Below are 24,997 nucleotides of genomic sequence, written 5' to 3'. Positions count from 1 at the left end.
TTATTATTATTGTTTTGCCCCTTTAAAAAGTCAACAAGAAAAATGTCTTGAGCACCCCAAAACATGTTGCCATGACCTTTGCTCTTGACCAGTCTACTTTTGCTTTGATTCGACCACTCCCACCTTTTGGTAATCATTGCTTTGGTCATGCTTTGTCTTCAGGATTGTACTGGTAAAGCCATGTTCCAGTTCTTTGAAGAAATGCTTCAGGATCTTGATCCCACTTTTCTAAAATTTCCATTGAAAGAGCAGCTCTTGTCTGCAGCTGGTCTGAGCACAACAAACTTGGCACCCATCAAGAGGAACATTTGCTCAACTTTAATTTTTCAGTCAGAATTGTGTAAGCTGAGCTAATTGAGATGTCTATGATGTTAGCTGTTATTTCTGCTGTTTATAATTGGTCCTCTTTAATTAGGGCACAAACAAGATTATTTCCTCACAAATTGATGTGAGTGGTCTGCTGCTGTGGTCTTCATCTTCAATATCATCTCATCTCTTCCTAAAATAAGTTTTCCATTTATAGACTGCTGATCTCTTTGGGACATTGTCCGCATAAACTTTTTGTAAAAACGTCAATGACTTCACTATTTTTCCACCCAAGCTTCACCATAGCTTTGATGTTTGTTCTTGCTTCTATTTTAGCAGAATTCATGTTATTCTGTGTTAGGGCTCTTTTCGAACTGATGTTTCATACTTTTTAGTGCCTCAGAATAGATCTTGTTCAGACATGTTATAACAAGTTAGCATGAGTTTATTTTGGTGCAAAAACATTTGAAGTCCATGGATAGTTTTTCATCACACACGTTTTCCATGAACTTTTTTTTTTTTTTTTTTTTGAGATGGAGTCTGGCTCTGTCGCCCAGGCTGGAGTGCAGTGGCGTGATCTCGGCTCACTGCAAGCTCCACCCGCCGGGTTCACGCCATTCTCCTGTCTCAGCCTCCTGAGTAGCTGGGACTACAGGCACCCGCCACCACACCTGGCTAATTTTTTTCTATTTTTTAGTAGAGACGGGGTTTCACCATGTTAGCCAGGATAGTCTCGATCTCCTGACCTTGTGATCTGCCCGCCTCGGCTTCCCAAAGTACTGGGATTACAGGTGTGAACCACCACACCCGGCTGTGAACTTTTTGAAGAGCCCCTCATATAAAGGAAATGAAATCGGTATGTCTAAGCGATGTCTGTGCCCTCATGTTCATTACATTATTCATGATAGCTAAGATATGCCAAAAGCCTGAGTGTCCATCAATGAATGAATGAATAAAGAAAATGTGGTATATACACAGTGAAGTATTATTCAGCCATAGAAAGAAAGAAATCTTACCATTTGTGACAACATGGATGAACTTGGAGGGCATTATGTTAAGTAAAATAAGCCAGGCACAGAAACGCAAATACCACAGGATCTCACTTAAATGTGGCAACTAACAAAGTTAAACTCATAGAAGTAGAGAACAGAATCTTGTTCAGATTGGTAACCATAACATGGTTATCAGGGCCTGGAGTCAGGGAGGTTGAGGTCATATTGGTCAAAACACAAAATTTCCAGTTAGAAAGGAGGAAGAAGTTCAAGTGATCTATTGTACAACATAGTGACTATAGCTAAACAATGTAATGTATTTTTGAAAATTGCTGCTGGGCGCGGTGGCTCACACCTGTAATCCCAGCACTTTGGGAGGCCAAGGCAGGTGGATCACATGAGTTCAGGAGTTCAATACTAGCCTGGTCAACATGGTGAAACCCCGTCTCTACTAAAAGCACAAAAATTCACTGGGCATGGTGGTGGGCCCCTGTAATCCCAGCTACTTGGGAGGCTGAGGCAGGAGAATCACTTGAACCCCAGTGGGGGCGGAGGTTGCAGTGAGCTGAGATCGTGCCACTTTACTCCAGCCTGGGCGACAGAGAGAGACTCTGTCTCAAAAACAAAAATCAAACAAAAAAACCAAAATTGCCAAGAGAGTAGATTTTAAGTGTGCTATGACAAAAATAAGATAATGCATATGATAATTTGCTTGATTTAGCCACCCCACAATCAAAATAACATGAACATGATAACTATATTTGTCAATTTTTATTTGTCAGTTAAGAAATAAATAAATGTTGAAGAAAAAAATATGCAGATTCTCAAATCTTTTCTCAGTTGATCGTAGGTGAGGCCCAGGAATCTGCATTTGTAACAAGCGCCCGTTTCAGAAGCAAGTGGTCTACCAACCAGATTTTGACAGACATTATTTACTAGGGTTAAAAATATTTGTTTCTTTTTGAAACAGTTTTTTTTTTTTTAAAGTTCTAAGCAATCATGGATTAATATAATAAAAATGAATTGCTTGGTAAGTAAATATTTAAACATAAAATATAAAATATAAGCCCCATTTTTTATTAGACTTAAAAGACATAAAATTACTCTGCCAAACTGCTCTACAAGTATATGAAAATTCTTACTCTCAGTTTCTAGACTTGCCTGTTTATGGACCACATTTGTGGTAGTAATTGCTTGAAAAACTAAAGGACTTGCATCAATAAAATAATAGACCCATGCACAAATGAAAGGGAACTCAGTGATTTGTATTTGTTTTTAGTAACCTCACTTTTTTTCATTAAAAAAGATCTGAGTCCTGTGCACATCACTACAAATAAAGGCTTAGAAAATGGTGTATGGGCTTATTTGCTTGTCCTGACATGAAAAACAACTGAGTACCCAAGTTTTATCTACAAAGGACTGAGGGGAAAATTATGGGAGGAAGAATAAATGATAGTGACAGTGAAGGAGAACAAGATTAATGCCTGAGGACTCCAGGAGAAAAAAAAAAAGGAAGTGAAAAAATAAAGTCGGAAGTTACTGGGTGTTACTACTGAATCTAGTCATGATATTGGCACAGTCACTGATAACTTTCCCATGTCTACTAAGTGTCACTTTGACCTTAATTCTCTGAGGATGGTCATAGTTGATGTTGTCTCTTTTCCTTAGCACTTACTGGGATAATCTATATCCATCTCTGAGGACAAATAATCAGGCATCTGTGAGGAGGATTTTGAAAGTAAAGCTACTCAATCTGTCATTTGTGGACGTTATGGAGAGCAGAGCTATCCTCTCTGGTGGGCTGAGATGAGAGAGTCTGTATGAACCAGTACACCCAAAATAATTAATACTTAACTCCCTAATGACTTCAAAAATCAGTAGTCAAATCTCCCATTTGAGTGGAATGTTCAAATCAGAGTCAAAAAAGCTCACACACTGCTAATTTTCATTATTTCCTTTTCAATCTATTTTTCCTAATTCCCTTGTCATATAACTGTCGAAGAAATCTGGTCATCTGTTCTACAGTGTCCACATTCTGAGTTTTGTTGATTGAATTCCAATGGTTTGCTTAAAATGCTTTTTTTCCTCATATTTTCTACAAAACGGTGGTTAGGTCTAGACCAGCACTGTCCAACAGAATTGTAATTCAAGCCACATATGTAATTGCAAATTTTCCAGTAGATACCTAAAGAGAGTACTAAGAAACAGATGGAATTAATTTCATGATAGCTTTATTAAAGATAACTGACATAGAACAAACTGAACATATTTAAAGTGTACAATTTGAAATCATCACCAGAATCAAGATATTGAATATATCCACCACCCCCATGAAAGCTACTTGTGACATTTGTGCATAAGTCTTTTATGAACACAATCTTTCTTTTCTTTTGGGTAAGGACCTAGGAGTGAAATGACTGGGTCATACAGTAGGTATAGGTTGAAGATTTTGGAAAACAGCTAAACTCTTTTCCAAAGTGGGTGTACCATTTGACATTCCCATCAGCAGTAAGTCAGATCGATTTTAATATTATGCAGTATTTTAACTCAGTATATCCACAATATTATCATTTTAATATATACTATATTGAAATGTTATTAATAAAATATTTTACTTTTTATACTAAGTATTCACAATCCCACGTGTATTTTACCCTTATAACATATCTCAGTTCAAATTAGCCACATTTCAATTGCTTAGAAAATACTGTACAGGGCCAATCTAGATGCTTTATCTGATTGCTGCTTTTTTTTTTAAAGACAAAAATGCATAATTGTGGGTGTTTGCTTCTATAGACAAGCCTCTGGTATCTCCCTTTTGTGATATTTAGTTTATTTCATGGATGCAGATGCTGACGAACTGATTTATACCTAATAAAGCCTTCATCAGTATTTTATGTAATGCTTTAAGCAGAAATTAATTTTTTTTCTAGATTCATCATTTCTTTGAGGATTGAAAAATGTTATTTCTTCTTTATTTATTAGCTGAGATGCTTGGAAAACAACAAAAAACCCTTAGCCACATCAACAATTTGTTTATCTTAAGTATAGTTTGTGTAGGTAAATCAAGAGAAATGCTCAATTCTTTCTCTTTATTTACCAATTGTCATTTTTTGTTATTATTCTTTCTAGCTTTATTAAAGTATAATTGACAAATATAAATTGTACATATTCAAGGTATACAATATGAAGACTTAATATATGTATACATTGTGAAATGATTACCACAAATAAATTAATGAACACATCCATCATCACAATTGGTTACCATTGTGTGTGTGTGTGTGTGTGTGTCTGTGTGTGTATGGTAAGGACACTTAAATATTTACATTTTTATAATTATAAATTGATCCTCTAGCATCTTCCAAAGGAAAACAACAAGGAATTTTAAAAAATGTATCTTTATAAACTCATGGATTTCAACATGTTTGATGTGTAATTATTTAATTGTTGATGTTCAAGTTGTTCCATCTTTGGACAGTGAAAACTTTTCCAAATTAGTTCCTATGTCATTTGGATACAAATGAAGATTTTCCGATAGCAATGTTGTCTTCTGGTATGACAAGATGTTCCAGGCTAATCTTGTACATTTCTTTGATCAGCCATCTCCAAGGAGTCCTGGTTACTCCAGTTACAAATGGTATTTAGGGACCACAATCTGAGCACTAGAGGTGTTCATTGCTACTAAGATGATAATCGTTTCTCGGTTTTTGAGTAAACGGAACCAGGAAATGTATATTTTTTCCCTAAGAAAAAATACATCACAATACCATACAAATTACTTCAAATTCAATTTTAAGATGTAAGACTTAAGTTTAACCTCTTTGATTTAGTGTTTTTTTCAGTGAAATTTTGCTTTATCCACTTATGTTTCTTCATTCTCCCTGTCAGAAGACTTTAAGAAGGGTTCTGACATATCTTTCATTTAAAAATGTAAGCACTTATATATGTGTGTGTGTTTGTGTGTGTATTCACTGTCTCTTTTTTTTACATAAATGGCACCACAATATGCATATTGTTCTTCACTCTTGCTTTCTTGCAATGTATCCTGGAGAACACCATAGCTTATAGTCTTTTACAGATGTATAGTATTTCATTGTGTGGATATACCATTGTTTATTCACCAATCCCATATTAATAAGCATTTGAATTGCCTCCTTTTTGCATTACAAAAGCACTATCATAAATAACCTGTGTATGTATCTTTTCATATCTTGCCAGCCAGGATATCTTTGAGATGGCATCCCAGAGGTAGGATTCTTGGGTCAATGGCCATATGGATATACAATTTTGGCAGATGTTGCCAAATTCCTGTACACAGGGATCGTGCTATTTGCATTCCCACCAGCAAAGCACAAAAATACTTGTTTCTCTACAACCTCATCAATGTATTATGAAAATATATTCTATTTTGCCAATCTAATAATGACAACTGATATCCTCATGTACTTTTAATTAGTTTTTTTCTATTAAGAGCAAGATTGACCATCTTTTCACATTTTAAGGACCATTTACATTTTTTTTTTTTTCTGTGAACAATTCGCTTCTATATTATCCTGTTTGGTGTTCTTTGAATTATTGCTCTTTTTCTCTATTTTATAAAAGTTCTCTATACATTAGGAATATTAACACTTTTCTGTGGTTAATTTTCAAATCTGTTTCTCACATTTTGTCACTTATCAATAAACAATTTGCTTACAAAACTTTTTGCTATAAATTTTTTCTAAAGATACTCTATCTTGTCAAATTTATAATTTTTTTCTTTTCTTTTCTTTTTTTTTTTAGTTTTTTTAAATTATACTTTAAGTTCTAGGGTACATGTGCACAATGTGCAGGTTTGTTACATATGTATACATGTGCCATGTTGGTGTGCTGCACCTATTAACTCATCATTTACATTAGGTATATCTCCTAATGCTATCCCTCCCTCCTACCCCCTCCCCACAATAGGACCCGGTGTGTGATGTTCCCCTTCCTGTGTCCAAGTGATCTCATTGTTCAATTCCCACCTATGAGTGAGAACATGCGGTATTTGGTTATCTGTTCTTGAGATAGTTTGCTGAGAATGATGGTTTCCAGCTGCACCCATGTCCCTACAAAGGACACGAACTCATCCTTTTTTATGGCTGCATAGTATTCCATGGTGTATATGAATTTTGAATCATAAAATTTATTCTGTAGTGAAACTGATTCATATTTTCCTCCATACTCATATAGATTTTATATTTTACATATTTAAATCTCTCTTGTATTTTACATATATCTTAATATACCAAAAAAAGAATAAATCCAGTTTTTATCTTTTTTCCATATGGCTACTCATTTATTCAAGTACCACTTTTTAAAAAGTTAATTATTTCCCCACCAATTTGAGATGCTATCCTTATTGTACACTAAATTTCTATATACATTTGGGTCTGTTTCAGGATTTGTTGTTTTGTTCTGTTGGTATTTTTGTCTGTTTAAGAGTCAATGCTATGAGGCTTTATAATATGTTTTAATATATGCTAAGGCTAGACTTCTCTCCTGGCCTTATATTTTCCCAGAAATTTTCTTCCTATTTTTTTCAAATGATAATCTAACCTCTAATAAATATCAGGATGAAAAATATAAACCTACACACTAAATTACTTGTCCACCATGATTGACATAAAAATTATGAGTTTTTAAAGTAGGATAAATATGGGTTGAAAATGTAGGCAAAAAACTTTCAGGAAATTAGAAGCAGAATTAAAAAGCAGTATAAATGATATTTTTAAAAATCAAGAAGGTAAAAATACATACCTACAACAAATTACTGAATGAAAAATTAAATATCAAGCTAATATGTCTACAGAAGTCAAACAAATATAACATATATAATACGTATAATAATACTTATAATACTATTTATTTACTAATAAGTCTATGGTAATAACAGGTTCCAGATTATTCGAAAATGCAAAAGAAGGAAAATGATATTTAAATATTAATAGGAATAGTAAGTAATATGTCAGTGAACTATAAAGAGCAAGAAATCAAAGTAAATATCATTAGACAGGAACTAACAAGATATCTTCAATTTCATAGAGAATTATTTTATATTTGTAAAATTAGAATAACTAGTAAATAACTGTAGTACTGAAACTATGATCCAAATAATATAGCAATGACATTTATGTGTCAAAAAATATTTAAAATATGTGGAGAAAAATGATATAAACTTGATAGAAATGGGACATTTTGATTCTAAAAGTCATTCTGGAAGAAAAAGTAAGGGAACAGAAAAATTAAATAATTACAAAGTAAGATTAAAAGACATATTACACTTTGTATTGTTAAAAGCAAGAATATATTTCTCCTGAAGCATATGTGAAGCATTTTCATAATAGGCCAAATATTCACATATATAAAACAGTAATAAATAATTTATTGTAATATACAGTAGTATAATATTGTCTGATTGTAATGCAATAAAAATAGAAATAGATAATATAAACTTTAAATATTTTGACAACTCAGGCCCAAAAATGCTTTCTAAATAAGAATATGCTTTATAGAATTATGAAGAACATTTTAATTAAAATGTATGAGATGTATAAAAAGTATAATTAGAAAAAAATTATTGCCTTAAAGGCTTTTAGCATTCAATAGTAAACATATTTAAAACTATTTGTCCTATATGGGAATCTTAAAACAATAAAATTGTGACTTACAGTGAACAAACATTCTTATTAGAGGATGGGGTAAGGGAGATAAACTATAAAACCAGAAATTATCTAACCATTGTAATCAATGAGTAACTGAAGCAAAATTAGAAGTTGGAAAGGGAATAGCACATATAGATTTAATATTTATTACCTATGGTAATAAATTTTGAAATTGTATACGCAGCAGACAATTGCATTAAAAAGAGGGATATGAACAGATAACTTATAAAAGAAATACAACTATTTTAATATCAGAAAAATGTTCAATTTCAGTTGTGACTAAAGAAGTGCATGATAAAATAATAAAGCATTTTGCTTTTAAAGTGGTTAATAGAGTTGAATGAAAATATCCAATGCTAATGATAACATGATATTTTCACATTTTGCTGCTGACTGTATATTTTCACAATCTTTTTTGGAGACAATTTCGTAACATGTACTAAGAGTTATAAAAGTATTCATATTGTTTGCATAATTCTTGGGGGGTATTTTTAAGATTAAAACACTTTGAGAAATTGGGGGATGACTATTCTTGCACTCTTTGCTGGATTTACGTCAAGGTAGTTGTAGGAATTGCTTAAGTGGAAAAGGGATTCCGTATAGTCACTCGGGAACTGGCTCAAAGGACAGTTTGTGGTCGGTGCCAACCCACAGAAAGGGAGTGAGCTCAGATGATGATAAAAGAAAGGCCAGTGCCAAGACTCAACCCAGGGATGAAGAGTGCAGGTCTTACGAGTAGAGGAGCCTTTAGAACCACCACATTGGGCCATTTTCCCTACGTGAGCCCTGGTAGATGGTAGTCCACAGCCTGTGCTTTGGAGACTGACTAGCAAGGTTTGAATCCTGGCTTATTAGCTCTGTGTAACTCTGTATAAACTTACTGTGATTCAATTACCCCTTTCATAAGGTAGAGGTAATACAGTGCCTGGAGTTGTTGATAGGACTAATGAGATAGTATATATCAGATATGCACAGCTCAGTGCCTGGCACAATTTGACCACTAGATAAACCTTGGGTCTTGTTTGTTGCAATATATCTGCCAGAGACTCTGGAGGTCTGGTTCTAGCCTACCACTAACTAGCCAGTTGAGTTTTTACATATCAGTTAATCTTTCAGAGAGTTGAACTGGATTAGATGGTCTCTCAGGTCCCTCTAGACTTAGAAATTTGTTGATGAGACAGTCCTGTCTAGCCTAGTGCTTAAGAACTTGAACTACTGGAGCCAGACATGCCTACATATGAATCCCAGCTATGGGTTTTGCTAGCAATGTGATTTGGGGTATATTATTTAATGCTTCTGTGTCTCAGTTTTATCATTTGCAAAATGGGACTCATAAGAGCGCCTACATCATAGGATTGTTGTGAGGATCCAAGAGATGCTAGAAGTAAGATGCAGAGCCAAGTGGCTTGCAAAGATAAGGGTTCACTAGAAGGTAGGTTGGTGTAAAAGCAATTGCAGTTTTGCCATTAAAAGTAAATGTAATAGCTGTTAGGTTGGTGCAAAAGGAATTGGGGTTTTGCCATTAAACTGCAATGACTAATAGCTATTATTATTATGGTTTGAACATGGTTAGAATGATACTGCCACAGTTTCTGGGCATTGGTAGGGACATTAGAAATACAATCATTCTGATTTCAAACATTCTATCCATTGTCCACATGAACTATAATCTGTGCTGAGAATTCAAATACTATTTCACAGTAAAATTTCTTGCCACTAGTTAGGTACAGAATTCTGAGTAATCCCAATACGCTTTGATTTTTGGCCCGGAAAATAAGGTTACTCTTCTTAGCAATCACTCGCTATGCATTTAAACCATGGCTAGAGGACAGCCAGATGGATGTTAGGTAGAAATGAGGGTCAAGGATGATAACATCCTATGGAAAATATGACAGGATAAATGGAACTGGACTCACTAATGGAACCCATTAGGTGGAATCCCACTGAAATGGTTCATGTTTGAAATTATCCAGTTCTAGGAAAACTTGTTGGGACTGATACTACCACCACTAGCAGTATAACAGTGATGTTCTTGGCAACCAAGGATTCATTATTTTATGGCATGAGATTTCCTCTCTGCCTTCTACCAACATATTAGGATATAAAATAACTTCTAATCTCACTCCTTAACCTTATGTACCATATTTGGTGTTGGAGATCCCCAAAGGGCAAATCACACAGCTACTCCTATTCTGAAAATAGATTTGAATGATGGCGAAGAAATGTGAAACAGTCATGGGCCTTAAAGAATACCATTAGTGTTATCGATGTACCACATTATATACTTTTAATAGGATCATTAGCCAAATAATAGAATACTAAAATTTTAAAGCTTGAGCAAAGCTTAGAGGTAAACGAATCCAAATCATTTATTTTACAGATGAAGACAATGAGACTGACAAGTGAAGTGACTTCCTCAAAGTCACTTGGTGCTGCAGTGGCAGGGCTGGGGCTGGTATCCAGAGCCAGACTCTGCACACATGCCTATCCTTACTGATGCTTGAAGACCATAAGCTTTCTTACATTTCATGAGGACCGCACAGGATAGTGATTATCTAGGGAGTGAGAAATGTTTATGATGTTTATAAATTCATGTGAAACATATTGTAGATTAACAAAGCAAGGGCTCTTTCCTTATCCACTCTTACAATATTAATGAGCCTTTCAGTGGGTGGAGGAGAATCTCAGAATTGCAAAATGATGGATATCAGCCCTGAAGCTAAATAGTGAAAGGCTCAGGAACTCGCTAGAGACTAAAACTATAGAAACATTTCCACTGTATCCCTTAATTCAACACAATGTTCTAAAATCCGATTTTTAATTCCATTGAAAAATTTATATATGAGAGAAGGAAAGAAGAAAACATTGACTCACTGTAAGTAGCCCAAAGAAGCAAGAGTGACAGCCTGCTGACTACAACAATCGCAGTGGGAACATGGAGTGCCCAGTGTTTAATGTAGGAGAGAATATGACCTTCCATTAAAATATTCAAAATTTTAAAAATCCAGAACATTGTATTTATGTAAAGATTAAGTGGGACTGTTTCTGCGGTTTTAGTTTCCTGTGAGTTTTTGGAATGAAAATTGAACTCAGGTCTGTCTGACTCTGGAGGCTCCAGGTTTCTTACAGGTCTCTTTTCCTGAAAAAACTTATAAGAGAAAGATGAGTAGGAGCCAGCACAACCTCATCAATGCACCGTGACCCGGAGTCAAGGCCCCGCTGATGCTCGTCATCTCCCTCCTTAGTTACTCATTCTAGGTTCAATTCAACCTCGGCTAGCAACCTAGCTGATGTTAGCGGTTTACTTGATGAGGTGACCTGGGCCACCATCATACCTGAAGGGAGCTCAACTCCTGGTCACCATGTCCTTCTCAGGCCATGACTGCTGCATTTATTTATTTACTGTTATAACAGGGCAGGGGAGTTCTAAGAGACACCCTAGTGTATCATATGAATGTCAAAATGAAGGCCTCCCTGCCTGTGCATATAGGAGCAGACCTACGTCCTCTTCATGATGCAGGTCAATGACCCCTGCAGCAGGATCAGCGTTTTTCTTGACTGCTGACCTCCCAGCATGTGAAATCAGAAGTAACTGGGCATAGCTATCATTTAAATAAAAAATAATTTTTAAAATAAACTCTTTTGAGGTATAATTTACATGAAATTAAATGCATGTGCATTAAGGGTATAGCTTGATGAGTTTTGACTCATCACCATTAAAATTAAAATCAGGAATATTTCCATTATTTCAGAAAGCCCCCTCATGTCCACTTGTATTCAATTACCACCTGCCCCCTGGGAATCCCCACCTCCAATCCTAAGAAACTACTAATCTTCTTTCTGTCACTATGTGTCTATATATAAGCTTTGCCTTTTCTAGAATTTAAGATTAATGGAATTATATAATATGGAGTCTTTTGTGTCTAGTTTCTTTTGCTCAGTGTCATGTTTTTAAAAATAATTTTAAGTTCCAGAATACACGGGCAGGATGTGCAGATTTGTTACATAGGTAAACGTGTGCCATGATGGTTTGCTGCACCTATCAACCCATCACCTAGGTAGTAAGCCCCACATGCATCAGCTATTTATTCTGGTGCTCTGCCTCCTGCAGCCCCCCACCCCCCAGACAGGCTCCAGTGTGTGCCGTTCCTCTCCCAGTGTCCATGTGTTCTCATTGTTCATCCCTCACTTACAAGTGAGAACATGTGGTGTTTGGGTTTCTGTTCCTGCATTAGTTTGCTGAGGATGATGGCTTTCAGCTCCATCCTGGTACCTCAAAGGACATGATCTCATTCCTTTTTATGGCTGCATAGTATTCCATGGTGTACAGGTACCACATTTTCTTTATCCAGTCTATCATTGATAGGTATTTGGGTTGATTCCATGTCTTTGCTATGGTGAATAGGGCTGCAATGACCATACGCATGCATATATCTTTAAAATAGAATGATTTATATTCCTTTGGCTATATGCCCAGTAATGGGATGGTCGGGTCAAATGGTATTTCTGGTTCTAGATCCTTGAGGAATCACCACATGGTCTTCCACAATGGTTAACCTAATTTACACTCCCACCAACAGTGTAAAAGCGTTCCTATTTCTCCACAGCCTCGCCAGCAGCTCTTGTTTCTTGACTTTTCAACATTCTGACTGGCATGAGATGGTATCTCATTGTGGTTTTGATTTCCATTTCTCTAATGGTCAGTGATATTGAGCTTTTTTAAATAATCAGCGTAATGTTTTTAAGGTTCATCCATGTCATTGCATGTGCTTGTGGCATGTTCCCTTTTACTGCTGAGAAGTATTCCACTGTAAGGACATACCACAAGATGTTCAACTATTTACCTGTTGATCAATGCTTAGGTTGTTTCTAATTTGGCCTATGATGAATAAAGCTGCTAAAACTACTTGCGTCTTTGGGTGGACGTATGTTCTCATTTTTCTTGGGTAAACACCTAGAAGTGGAATTGCTGGGTCATATGATAAGTGTATGCTCAACTTTATAAGAAACTACCAAACCATTTTCTGAAATGGTTGTGCCATTTTATGTTCCAAGCAGCAATGCTGAAAAGTCCCCATGAGCTGACTCTTTCTTTTTTCCAGATTCTTAAGGCAGAAGCTTAGATAACTGATTGTAGACATCTTTTCTTTTCTAAATATAAGTTCTGAATTCTTCTCTGAATACTGCTTTTGCTGCATACAACATTTCTGATAGGCTGGTGTTTATTATTATTTAACTAAACATATTTTTAAATTTTCTTCGTGATTTTTTCTTTGAACCACAGATTATTTAATAGTGTATTGTTTACTTTCTAAATATTTGTAGATTTTCCAAGCCATCTCTCTGTTACCCATGTCTAAGTTAATTCTGTTGTGGTCAGAGACCATATTTTGTATGATTCCAATTCTTTTAAAATTATTAAGACTTGTGTTATGAAGCAGCATATGTTCTATATTAGTGAATGTTCATTTGCACTTAAAAAGAGTGTGTATTCTGCTTTTGTCATGCGTAGTGTTTTATAAAAATCAATTATGTTAAAATAGTTATCTTGCAAAGCAGAGGTAGATGCATCTTTCATGAGCAAGGAAAGCAACACTTTTTTCAATAGAGGAGTAGGCCACTTCTCAAGGTGCAGAGAGGTCAAGGAACCTGGGAGCTCAAGATTTCCAAAGGGCAGAAACCTGTGTTCCCAACCTAAGCCTCGGGGTTTCACTCGTTCCCAATAAAGGATCTGAACTTGCCACAACACTTACTGGACTGATGAATTCAATCTTCTTGGAGCTCCACTCTCTGTATAATGAATTCCTGGACCTGATCCTCAGCTTTCTCCCCCATTTAGCTGCAGGAGATGAGGGTCTCTGGATACGCTGCAAAGGAGCACCCTGGCTTTCATACCGAGCCAAAATCACTAGCAGCACTTCCATGTCTTTCTCTGAGGCATCCATAGCACTCAGCAATAACCATCTGACTCTGTAATCCTTATAATTACTATTTCTCCCAAGTCTCTCTAATGCTTGGTGGCACTGTACCTATCAGCACGTTCCCTTCCATTGGTATTCCATTTCAGTTCACCACTGGTGAAAGGTTTAACATTAGCCCTGCTACCCTACCGCCTCCCAGCAGTGAGCAGTACTCTACCTGCTACTATCCAGTGGGTGGTCCAGCTCCCAAATGCCTACTTAAGAGCCTGGAAGCAAGTGAGGAAGTGTGAGAAGAGAAGCTGGACTCTGAGGCAGCTGCAAGTGAGATTTGGCTGATCCAATAGGAGGCTCTAGAGTAGGGATGGCCCTCCACGATTGTCCCCCATTGAGGCCTTTGCACCCCCACTCTAGCCGGCCTTTGAAGATGGGTTGCATCAAGGGAGGGAGCAAAACCTTGAGCAAGTCACTTCTCTTGGCTGAAGGCAATGCCAAGAGAGGGACTCAGATGGGGACACTGGCTCATACTACTAGCATCATCTGATGCTCCTGGCTGCTAAGGCAATGAACTCAGTGCTCCTGAAGGGGGTATCTGGATGGCACACTGCAACATTCACTACACCATTACTAACAGATAAATACTGAATGTTTTCAGCACTTTAAGAGGTCATTGATGATTTCCTGCTTTCTTGCTGCCACTTACAATATGACCAGTAAAAACAGGACAGAATATATAATCATGGTTTTTGCAGTACTCTTCCTGCAATCCAGGTAGAGCTTGTTAAAGATGAAGATTTCATTTATCCTTACCTCTCTCCAATTCTTATCCATAAGGTCACCAACTTTATCAATGCCACTCCCTTATGATTTTATGATGGAGTCGTCCTGTGGATCTCTGAAGGAAGTGCAGAGAAAAAGTAGTCTAGCCAGGGCTGTCATGTTCTGCAGTGCAGGTTGTGCACTGCAGAATCATACATGGAGGTTTTGAGTTAAGCAAAGGCCAGGGTAGATCAGGAATCATCTTTCTTATTGTGGAGACTTTTTTCTAGACAACCTAATTTCTATTAAGTTATGCCCAAACATTTCCTATAGGTTTTAGGATAAGTAATTCTTGGCTTTGATAATGAAAGTGGGAAGAAGAGGGAGAAAAAAATAGAAGCAAAGGAAGATGGGTTTTTGTGTGAAGTCAGCTCAGATGGAGAAAGGATGAAGTGGGAAGATAGCATAAGGTGTGGCTTCACACAAGTCCCCATGAGAATGTATTTGGGATCACAGAGCTAATTATTTCATCACGAATACAGAGGAGGACAAGGACCCTTAGAAACCGCAGAGAACATTAATAGTGCAGACTTGCCCCTTTCTGGGCTAAATGTGGTGAAGGCAAATCTAAGTAACATTCTCCATTTCAGTCTCAATTTCCCCAGGCTCTAAGTGAAAGAGGAGCTGTATTTACCCATCCAAAATGATGGGCAGATAGCTGTCTAGAGACAGTGTCACCGAGAGGGTGAGAAGGGCTGTAAAAGAGCAGATATGTTCACGTTTATGGCAAATTGTGTCAGAAAATAAATTCATCTTAATCATTATATGGCTGGCGCCCAGCCCACTTCCCATCTTCTTTTCAGAGGGACTTACTAGAAAATTTAACAGATGGGACTTGGAAACATGGCCCACACAATCTGAGACTAGGATGGAGGTGTGTATGAGGGAATTGTGAGAGCAGAAATAAAACCAAAAGAGGAAATAAATTTTTATGTTAGACTATTAGGCTTCATTTTAGTGCTAACCCTGATCAATTGGTTGTTAGGAAATGTTGAGAAGGATTTGTTTAGTGGGAAAGACTGACATTTATTAGTGATGTTTTCTCTCTCAGTTTTCTATTATTACCTAACAAACAACCCAGAACTTAAGGGATAAAACCCAACCTTGTTGTGTACTCATGATTCTGTAGGTCAGCAGTTGGCAGGTCTCAGCTGGGTGGTTCTTCTGCTGGTGGGACCCACATGGGATCACTCATGTGGCTGCTGTCCTGTAGTGACTTGAGCTGGGTGTTATGAGATGAGCTTACTCACATGTCTGGCTATGGGTGCTAACTCATGGCCTGACCTCCCTCTATGTGGTTCTCATCGTAAGGAGTCTAGTCCAGGCTCCTTCATAGGATGACTTATGTTCCAAAACAGTGAGAGCAGAAGCTGCAAAGTGTTTTGTGGCCCAAGCTCAGAAGTTCCACAGTGTCACATCTGCTGCATTTTATTGGTCAAGTGTGCCACAAGTCCAGCACAGATTCAAGGAGTGTGGACAGATTGCATCTCATGATGAAAGAAACAGGCAAGTTACAGTGCAAATGGGCATGACTTCCTGAGGGATGAGAGATTTTTTGTGGCCATCTTTGGAAATAATCTGTCACACAACTAAAGTGGTGAGGACATGAGGAGTCAAGAGCAGGAGAGTCACAACACATGAATGAACCAGTTCTACCCTGTTAAGGGTCATCTTAACATACTAATAAATTCCTATCACTCTGTAGGGACAAAAGCCAGTGGCTCCATCACTAGTGGGAGGTTTAAATGGCTGGAAGAATTTTCAGACTTTTTTATATTGCTCATTTATATACAGCTGTTTTGGTGATTTTGAAATAAGGTTAGTGATACCATAACAAGGGCTTTTTAATGATCATTCTGCTAAATACACAACTGTAATAAATTTTGCTGTCATCTGCTTAAGTTAGAATTGTAAGTGGGCCAGGTATGGTGGCTCATGCCTGTAATCCTAGCATTCTGAGAGGCAAGGCAAGTGAATCACTTTAGCCCACGAGTTTGAGACCAGCCTGGGAAACACAGCGATACTCTGTCTCTATAAAAAATTTTTAAAATTAGCTGGGTGTGGTGGCACAAACCTGTAGTCCCAGCTATTCAGGAGGCTGGGGTGGAAGGATTGTTATGAGTCTGAGAGGTTGAGGTTGCAGTGAGCCGAGATCGTGCCACTGCACTCCAGCCTGGGCGATAGCATGAGACTTCATCTCAAATAAGAAAAAAAAAAAAAAAAAAGAATCGTAAGTGAACTTTAATATCCTTTGTCATTTTTATTTGAGAATCTAAAGCAAATAATCGAAACTCATGACTATTCCCAATGGAAATAGCATAACCATAGGAAGCATGGGCCACTTTGTGAAAATTTGATCATTCCAATAATAAAAAGAGAAAGAAACATAGTGGGGATGAAAACGAATATTTCCCACACACCTACCATGTGCCAGGCATGCTGCACATATTAATTCATTCACTCCTCCCAAAAATCCTAAGTATTAAGTAATACTATTACCCGTTTTACAGAAGAGAAATCTGAGGTTCGGTAAGGCAAATGACTTGTGAAAAGCTGATACCGAGGCAGACAGTTCGAAGGCCAGGATTCAACCTGAGTCTTCCGCTTGTCCTAGTGCCTTTCCAATATTTATTGATATCAATACATATTTTATACATATATTCAAATTACATTCATCTTATCCTACTCTAAAAACCATAATTGTATCATTTTCAGCTGCAACACAACTTTATAATTATCCTTTTAAATGGTGCATAATATTTTAATATTTCTTTGATATGCTGGACCATACTTTCATTCACCATTACTCTGACTTGGACCTTGAGGTTGCTTATGCTAGAGCTCGGAACCATGAACTAGATCAAATCTGGCTTAACACAATTTCTAGGGATGCTGTAATTATTTTTCTGAACCAAACGTGTGAATCTGTGCCTTGTCAAGTGTTTTTGGTTTCTGTCATTTTCCTTGAAATGGTATTTATTAACAAGATTAGACCTGTTTTGATAATTGCAGGAGACTAAGTACATGAAATTAGGCACACATTTACATGCCTAATATTTCTACTCATTGCACCAAAACACCTCCCGCTTATTTTAAGGGTGGTTTCTTGCTCAGAACAAACCTGCTTACATCGTAAGGCAGCATTTTCAGATTCACTAGGAAGAATGAGGTTCCAATGTCACAGAACAGAGCTGGGAGAGAATGGCATGTACGTCTCATCTCTAGCCAGCAGATGTCTCTATTTCATTCACCCTTCATTGCAGGTTCCTCCTGAATGGGAAGACTTGGGAGCAAAATCTATGAGTGGGAGTTGTCCCATCCTTTTGTCACCTCCCACCAGCCTGCAACTGCCCCTCCTCCACCCCTCCCCTAGATTCCTGATTCGTGGCACAAAGGTAATTGAAATAGGAGTGCCATTTGAGTTTAAATACATTCTTTACTTTACCGAATCTGTTTGCAAAGTGGGAACGGTAACTGAAAGCAATCTTGACAGAGCCAAAGCTTTTTCTCTTTAAATAGCACCATACTCCGTACTAAAAGCTGTATTACTGAGTCATAACAATTAATTACGTTCAGAGGTGAGAAGACAGGATTTAACGCTCTAATGCGATTTGAATTTAGGCCGTTATCTCATCCCACTGCTATTTAAAACAAGATCACTTTTCTACGGAAGCATCTGCAACTAAGGATGGTTTCAGAGCTTAAGTCTGAAGACATCCCTGGCAACTGAATATTCCTGTTTTAGCTTCCTGGTTGGGGGTGGCGGGGGGCGGTTGGGGGGTGGGGTTTATAAGCATGTCTGGATTTTCTAGATCTTTGTAATGAATTGCACTTCTTTCTGCTTTGGGATTTGATAAAAGAGAACTAGGGGCTGAGAAGGTCATGAGGAATTTTGTAGGTGTGGAGGTGTGCAGGAGGAGTTACTGGAAAAGCAAACAGAGACCATATGACCAAGCATGTGAGGCACATGTCCATGCAGGGCTGCCATGCAAATACCTCATGAAAAGAGATTTATTAATAAGTTCAGAGCAAGTAGCAGGAACTGGAGAAGGAGCTGAGAAGGTTCCGATGCTTATCAGGCAGGAGTGGGAGGGTCCTGTGGATATCCAGGGAGACAGAGACAAGCTCTTCAGAGGCAGCTCTGTGGCTTTGCCAGAGGCTCCTAGAGGCACTGAGGTTCCTGGGTTTGCCAAGGCTGGTGGCACCAACATAGCAACCGCGGGGTCCAGAAGATTCTGCCTGGAATCCTGGATCTGAATCGCCATTGTGACTCCCCACAGTGTGACTCTGTGAATGCTGTGCTCCCCAAGCCTTGGGAGATAGGGGCTTCTGTCCCACGGAGAGTTGCTGGGAGGGTCCGACGAGCTAAGGGTTCGATTCTGGAGTGCTTCCGCATCTGGAAATCATTATACTCAAGCAGAATAAGGAAAATGGACAGATCCTCCTTCCAGACATGGAGTGTGGATTTTGACATTGCATGGGTAGCTCAGGGCACAAGCTGTGCAGCTGTCTCGGCATGAAATGCCTTTCACACCCCTCTGCTCTCAGGACCCTGCCTCGTAGGAGCAAAGAGCCTCGGGCTCCCCACAAACATTGTGTTCTCTCTGCTGCTCTCTTAGGTCATTCTGTGTAGTGAGTTCTTCCCACCATGTTCTCTCCCACTCTTCATCAGCTCCAGACTCAGCTTAGTATCCCTGATTTGCCAAGTGCCTTTAACCCCCAGCCTCAGACAGATGCTCTTTCCACTGCGTTTCCGTGGTCAGTTAGAGGTGCAGGACCAGATGTCCTGCCCTGAAGTCATCTGACTGTGTACTCTCTAAGCCACTCACTGGCTGTGTGACCTGGACAAGTGACCTAAACCTTATAAGCCTCATTTGTTTGATCCACGTGGTGAAAATATTAACAGTTATTTTGCCGAGTTGTCAAGAGCATGGAAAGGGCTGGCCTGTTTAGGACAGGAGGTCATCTCATGGTGGCCAGCACTAGCCAGGGAGCCTCCAGGCCTATGAGCCCAGAGTGGCGTTCCCTTGGGTTCTCAGAGCCTCCTGCTGCACTTGCAGATCTCCCGGTGAGTTAGTGATGCGGGAGTCTGCATGGCCCTCCTCACCCCTGTATAGGTTAGGAGTTGAGTCCACTGCCCAGCATGAGGCATGGCCTCCTCATGGCCAACCCCTCTCATCTCTCAGGTCTTACTCCAGGCATTCCCCAGGGCCCTTGTCTAAGAAGCTCTCCTCTCCCATTCTTCCCACATCTGCCCTGTTTTATCACCACCCGATATAGCACCGGCTTGTTGATGTGTTTGCTCAGTCACGACTCTCTCTCCAAAGCAGAAGGTAAGCTCCAGAGACAAGGAACATTCTCTTGTCTTCTATTCTGCGTCGCTACATCCTCAGGACCCAGCATAGGGGCTGGAGCCTAATAGGTGCTCAGTTAACTGGAGTGGGAAGAATGAATGGAAGTGTCTCCCTAGCACAGTGCCAAGCACAGCACAGGCACTTCGGAGATCTCTGTTACATGGAAACCTGGGACCTCCGGGGCTACGGTTTCTTTATTTAAGGAATTTCCCTCACCCCCGCCACCCCCGCCACCCCCGCCACCCCCGCCATCCCCGCCACCCCCACCACCCCCGGCCCTTCCCCCATCAGCCAGTCTGTCCCTTTCCCCAGACCCCAACCTAATGGGGGCTTCCTGCAGGGCAGGGCCGGCTGTTCTGGCTTCCCCATTCACCCCTCACTAGGATTTAGAGTCCGCCGCGCTGCACCCCCGCCCCGCGCCGCCCCTGGGCGCCCGCCCCGGGCATGCTCAGAGCGCGCAGGTCCGGGCGGCAGCGGCGGGGGAGGAGTGAGCGGCCGCCCCCGCCGCCGCCGCGCGCTCGCCGGGCCCGGGCGGAGCTGCGCAGTCCTCTCGCAGCTGCGCCAGGACAGCCGGCGCGCGGCCGTGCCCACAAGTTGCCGGCAGCTGAGCGCCGCGCCTCCTCCTCCTGCTTGCAGACCCCTGCGCCCACCCGGCGGCGGTGGCCAGCGCCAGGACGCACATCCCGCGGACACCCACCCCAGATGTAAAGCGGGACAACAGCCCCTCGCCCCCCGGCGCGATCGACAGTCCCGCCAGCGTCTCCTCTACCAAACCCCAGGACTGGAAGATGTGGCAGCCGGCCACAGAGCGCCTGCAGGTAAGGGGCACCCGAGAGGCCGGGGGCCAGCCTGGAGGAGGAGGTGCCCGGGCAGAGGAACCTAGGTTTTGCTTCTGCCTACTTTAGGGGATTTGCCCAAAACCACCTTGTAAGACGCATCGATGGCAACATGATGCTGTCGGTTTAACCCAGCGCCAGGAACCCGGGGGTATGGGGAAGATGAAATTGACAAACGCATGGATTCAGGCGTTACAACTTTTGGTTTGGAGGTGCTTGTGTGCCTGTTCGTTGATACATATAAGGTTGGACTTTCTGACTGGCAATTTAGATTGCATTCCACTGACACAATGTAGTGGTCTGGAGTTAGGATTTTTGAATCCAGATTTTTTTTTTTTTTTTGGTCTCCAGGAAAGACAGGACAGAACAAGTGATATGTGAAAGCATCCATTTGCCAATATAATGTGGAAATATCAAGCTTGGTTTGGCTTGGTCATGGTATGCTACTTATTTTATTTTTCCCTATTCATTGGTTCTCTCCCTTTATCTTCCTTAAACCCAAGCTCCTTCAGATATTTAAGAATCAAAAGTAAGTTCAGCCAAGAATATTTATCTCCTGGGTCATCCCATCAAAAGTTTTTTACGGCTGTCTCCTGAAATGCCAGACTGCCTTGAATTGGATTCTGGAAGCTGGGAATTTGTGGGAGGCGACTGAAGAGAAAGAGGGACCTTTCCCAGAAGAACTCCTTCAGTGACATGTTGGGCCTTGGGATTGCCCTGGTTGCAAGGTTTGAGGACTGTCTTTTGCTGGCAAATATTCTCAGGAGTCACGGCAGCTACTCTGCCAGATAAAATCCACTGAATCCTGCAGTTAAACTTTTGGCAAGCTTGGAGCCACATTGTTTCGTAGTAAACTTTGAAGAAGTGTTTAAATGGTAAAATACAGCACCATTGGAGGCTGCGTCTGAAGACTTAGGACAGTGAGGCCAGGCCCTGGCTAGCTTGGAGGCTTCTCAGTGAACATTCAAAGCCCCAAGCACAGTTTCTCAGATGCAGGGAGAGGCTAACCTTTGTCTAAGAGTCCTCATACAGAGGAATAACCTGCAGAGGGCATTGCATTTAGCAGAAACAGATGCCCCACAGCCCCTTTCCAAATCTCCCTGGGCCGTGATTTGTGGGGAGTGTGTTCACTTTATCAGAGCCTGAGACACCAGACCAGTTCCCCAGGGTCTCAAGTAGAATAAACAAGAAAACCTGCATTTAGCCTTGAAGATGAGGAGGTGGATGACCAGCCTCCTAACCCCCTCCTTGTCTTACTAAGAGAATATCAACACTGGGCTCTGAATGACTGGCAGAAGGTGATGTAAATGTATTTTGGCAGTGGCATCAGATACCAGTGGCGCATTTGAAGTTCTCCTTCAGTTCAAGGCATAACTTCTATTCCAAAGGAGCAGAATGATTGAGGGGAGCTGGCAGGTTTCCTGTTCAAGTGCAGAGGGTAGCTTTTGGAAGTCCTTAGAAAGACGTGACTTGAGGTGGCTTTTATGGCCTGATGGTCTGTACCTCTGAAGAGTTTCTAGATTTTTGACTATTGAGGTTCTTCCTACTGGCTTGTTTCACTTAGGGAATCCTGTGCGCTCTGGAGCATGTGACCTTTGGCAGGCGAGCGCTCTCGCTTGCCTTCCCGTAGAGATTGCTCCTCACTAGAAATGTCTCCCTCTTCTTTAGTGAAATGTGCACACGTGCATTTTGGCGTGAGCCTGGTTTACTGCAGTTTGTGTTTGTAATGCATTTATTTTATTTCAAGGTGTCATGTTGAAAGAACTTGGTTTTAGGCTTTTGAAAGCTCAGATAAACAGGGCTTATCACCGACAAGACCAAGTCACTATTGGAAGGTCCTTACCAACAGGGGGCTCAACTTCATGCTCCCCAAATTTCAATGAGTCTCTTTTGAAAGTACATATGTTTCAAGCCTTGGGATTAGAGAAGTGAGACAAATGTGGAAAGAATCTTTTATATCCATGGCTTCTTCCCAAAGAGTTTTGCTTGACTCTTCTTGAAAACACATAATTTGTACGTTTTTACTTTTGCCTCTGAGAGAGCTCTGGAGGGTGAGGTGGTGAGTGAGCTGCTTATAATATTTTATTTACATTCCTTGTGGTTATCTTTGTCACAATCTCTGTTTGCTGCCTGGGTTTTTTTCCTTTTCTTTTCCTGTCACCATGATATAGAAACATGCCTGTCTGATTCCTCAGTGAGAGGCCCACTTTGCCACTCCCAGGCTCTGTGGCCACAGAGATAGCAGTGGATATCGTGCTGGATAGGAAACTTGAGAGTGAGCCCTGCTCTTTAACGATGTCTGAGCTCCATGTGCCTTTCACAAATCTTTTTAAACCTTCTCATTCAACCGCATTAATTTTTTTTCTCATTAATCTTTAATATAAACATTCTAATTTAGATGAGCCAGGGTGAAAAAAATTCTTCAAGGAAACATTTCCAGAACTTCCTAATAGGACTAAGGAGTCAATTGATTTTATTAATACCTAGAATCAAAAGAGGGGATGGAAGAAAATAACTAGACCCTTTCTTGATGATATAGTTCATACTCAGTGAGGCTGGTTTGAGAAGTCTGCATCCCAGGGGCGTGCGATAGAACTTTGCATAGACCAGTCACCCTCTAAATAGTGGACTTTTTAGTGTAGCAACTGGCTCCCTTGCTCAGGAAATGGCATCTTTGATCAGGTTTGATTATCATGATCATTACCCACAGTTCTGTGTCCCCACAAAATGATGCTGATATTTTCTGATTTGAGGTTTAGCTGTTTGACCCAAATCCAGCACAGGCAAAGGGAACTATTGCCCCAAGCAGGGCTGCGCTGGGTAATTTCTCATTCAGTCACACAAACCGAGGCAAGTTCATCTGCTCCCTTGAATGTTAAAACTTGTGTTGCATCCCACTCGAGCCTTCGCTGGGAGCTTCTGCCATTAAAAATATAATAGGATCAAAAGGGATGTGAAGGTTTCATGTACCACGCTAACTTTTGACAGTGAATAAATATGAATTCTTCTCTTTTCACCTTCTCGTCTGCACAGCAGACTTTTTTTTTTTTTTTCTGGGAGGGGTTGAGGAGAGTTATAAATTTTTAAAGAAGCAGATTTGAAACAGACTCCTTTCAGAAAAGTAAAGGAGACTTTTCAGAACAAATAAAAACCGTATTGGTTTTTATGAAATAGAGATGAGAGTACCTCTGGCCTTGAAATTTTAAAATTTATATGGGTTTCTACATTGACTTAATGATTGTACTAGGTGGATCCCTTAGAAGTGACAAACCCATCCATGCAAGAGTGTGTCCCATCCATAGGAACAAGTATTTTCTCAGAGCAAATGCCTTCAGTGAGCTACCAGATGCATTTTCTGGAGGCCTTGATAGAACGAGAAAGATGAATCAAGACTGAGTTGGAAACGAAGGAGGTCAACACCTCCTTAAGGTCTTTGCTGTAGTTATTACTAGGATAAAGTGGAATATGATAGGCATGTATGGGAAACAAGTTCTAGCAGATTCTAATTGTGAAGTTGACATGTAACCATCTTCTCATGAGGCATTCTATAAAGGTTCCAATATGATCATCTAGCCGTCTTCACTGAGATTACCATTTCTCCGTGGCAGATTCAGAAGAAACAGAGCTTTTTATTCATAAAGCTGGATTTGAGTTCTGCAGCCTGGGCAATTTTTTTCTGTTTCATTACTTCCTTTTTCACCCTCATTGTGGCCAATGTCTGTGTACTAGCACTTCCACAAGAGGGAGAAACACAGTGAAGAGTGGGGAGGACCCCACATCCTGAAAAAACTTTCTTCTGGTTTCTTCTGAAATTTTTGGCTGAGGAAGTGGTTGAAGTTGAAAGCTAAATACTATTTGGGGATTTTAGGAGGCAAAGTCCTCCTCTGAGGATTGTCTCACCCTTTCTCTGCCTTGTCCTATCTGGCAGATCTTGTCTTGACTTGGAGTGTGGATCGTTCTAGATGTTTCTTCTCTATGATGATGCCACTTTCACTTTTCCCCTGAGAAGTGAGACTGGAGAACCCTCTAAAACATCAACTGGAGACCATTAGCCCTGGCCCATCAGGCAGGGTGAAAATCGGC

At 40.0% G+C, this 24,997-nt stretch overlaps 1 protein-coding gene across 1 annotated transcript in view; it reads left to right on the top strand.

The window, feature by feature from the left end:
* Window positions 1-19,629: 19,629 nt before the first annotated feature.
* PID1 (phosphotyrosine interaction domain containing 1) overlaps window positions 19,630-24,997 on the top strand; it is a 263,057-nt gene continuing 257,689 nt past the window's right edge. The window contains exons 1-2 of the mRNA XM_003908040.5: window positions 19,630-20,057; window positions 20,715-20,896. Of these exons, the coding sequence (XP_003908089.2) occupies window positions 19,868-20,057; window positions 20,715-20,896 (372 nt within the window). The 5' untranslated portion in view covers window positions 19,630-19,867. The remainder of the gene's footprint in view (window positions 20,058-20,714; window positions 20,897-24,997) is intronic.

The sequence above is a fragment of the Papio anubis genome, chromosome 10 (genome assembly GCF_008728515.1).
Source record: "Papio anubis isolate 15944 chromosome 10, Panubis1.0, whole genome shotgun sequence".
Lineage (NCBI taxonomy): Eukaryota > Metazoa > Chordata > Mammalia > Primates > Cercopithecidae > Papio > Papio anubis.
This window is presented reverse-complemented; position numbering and strand designations above follow the sequence as displayed.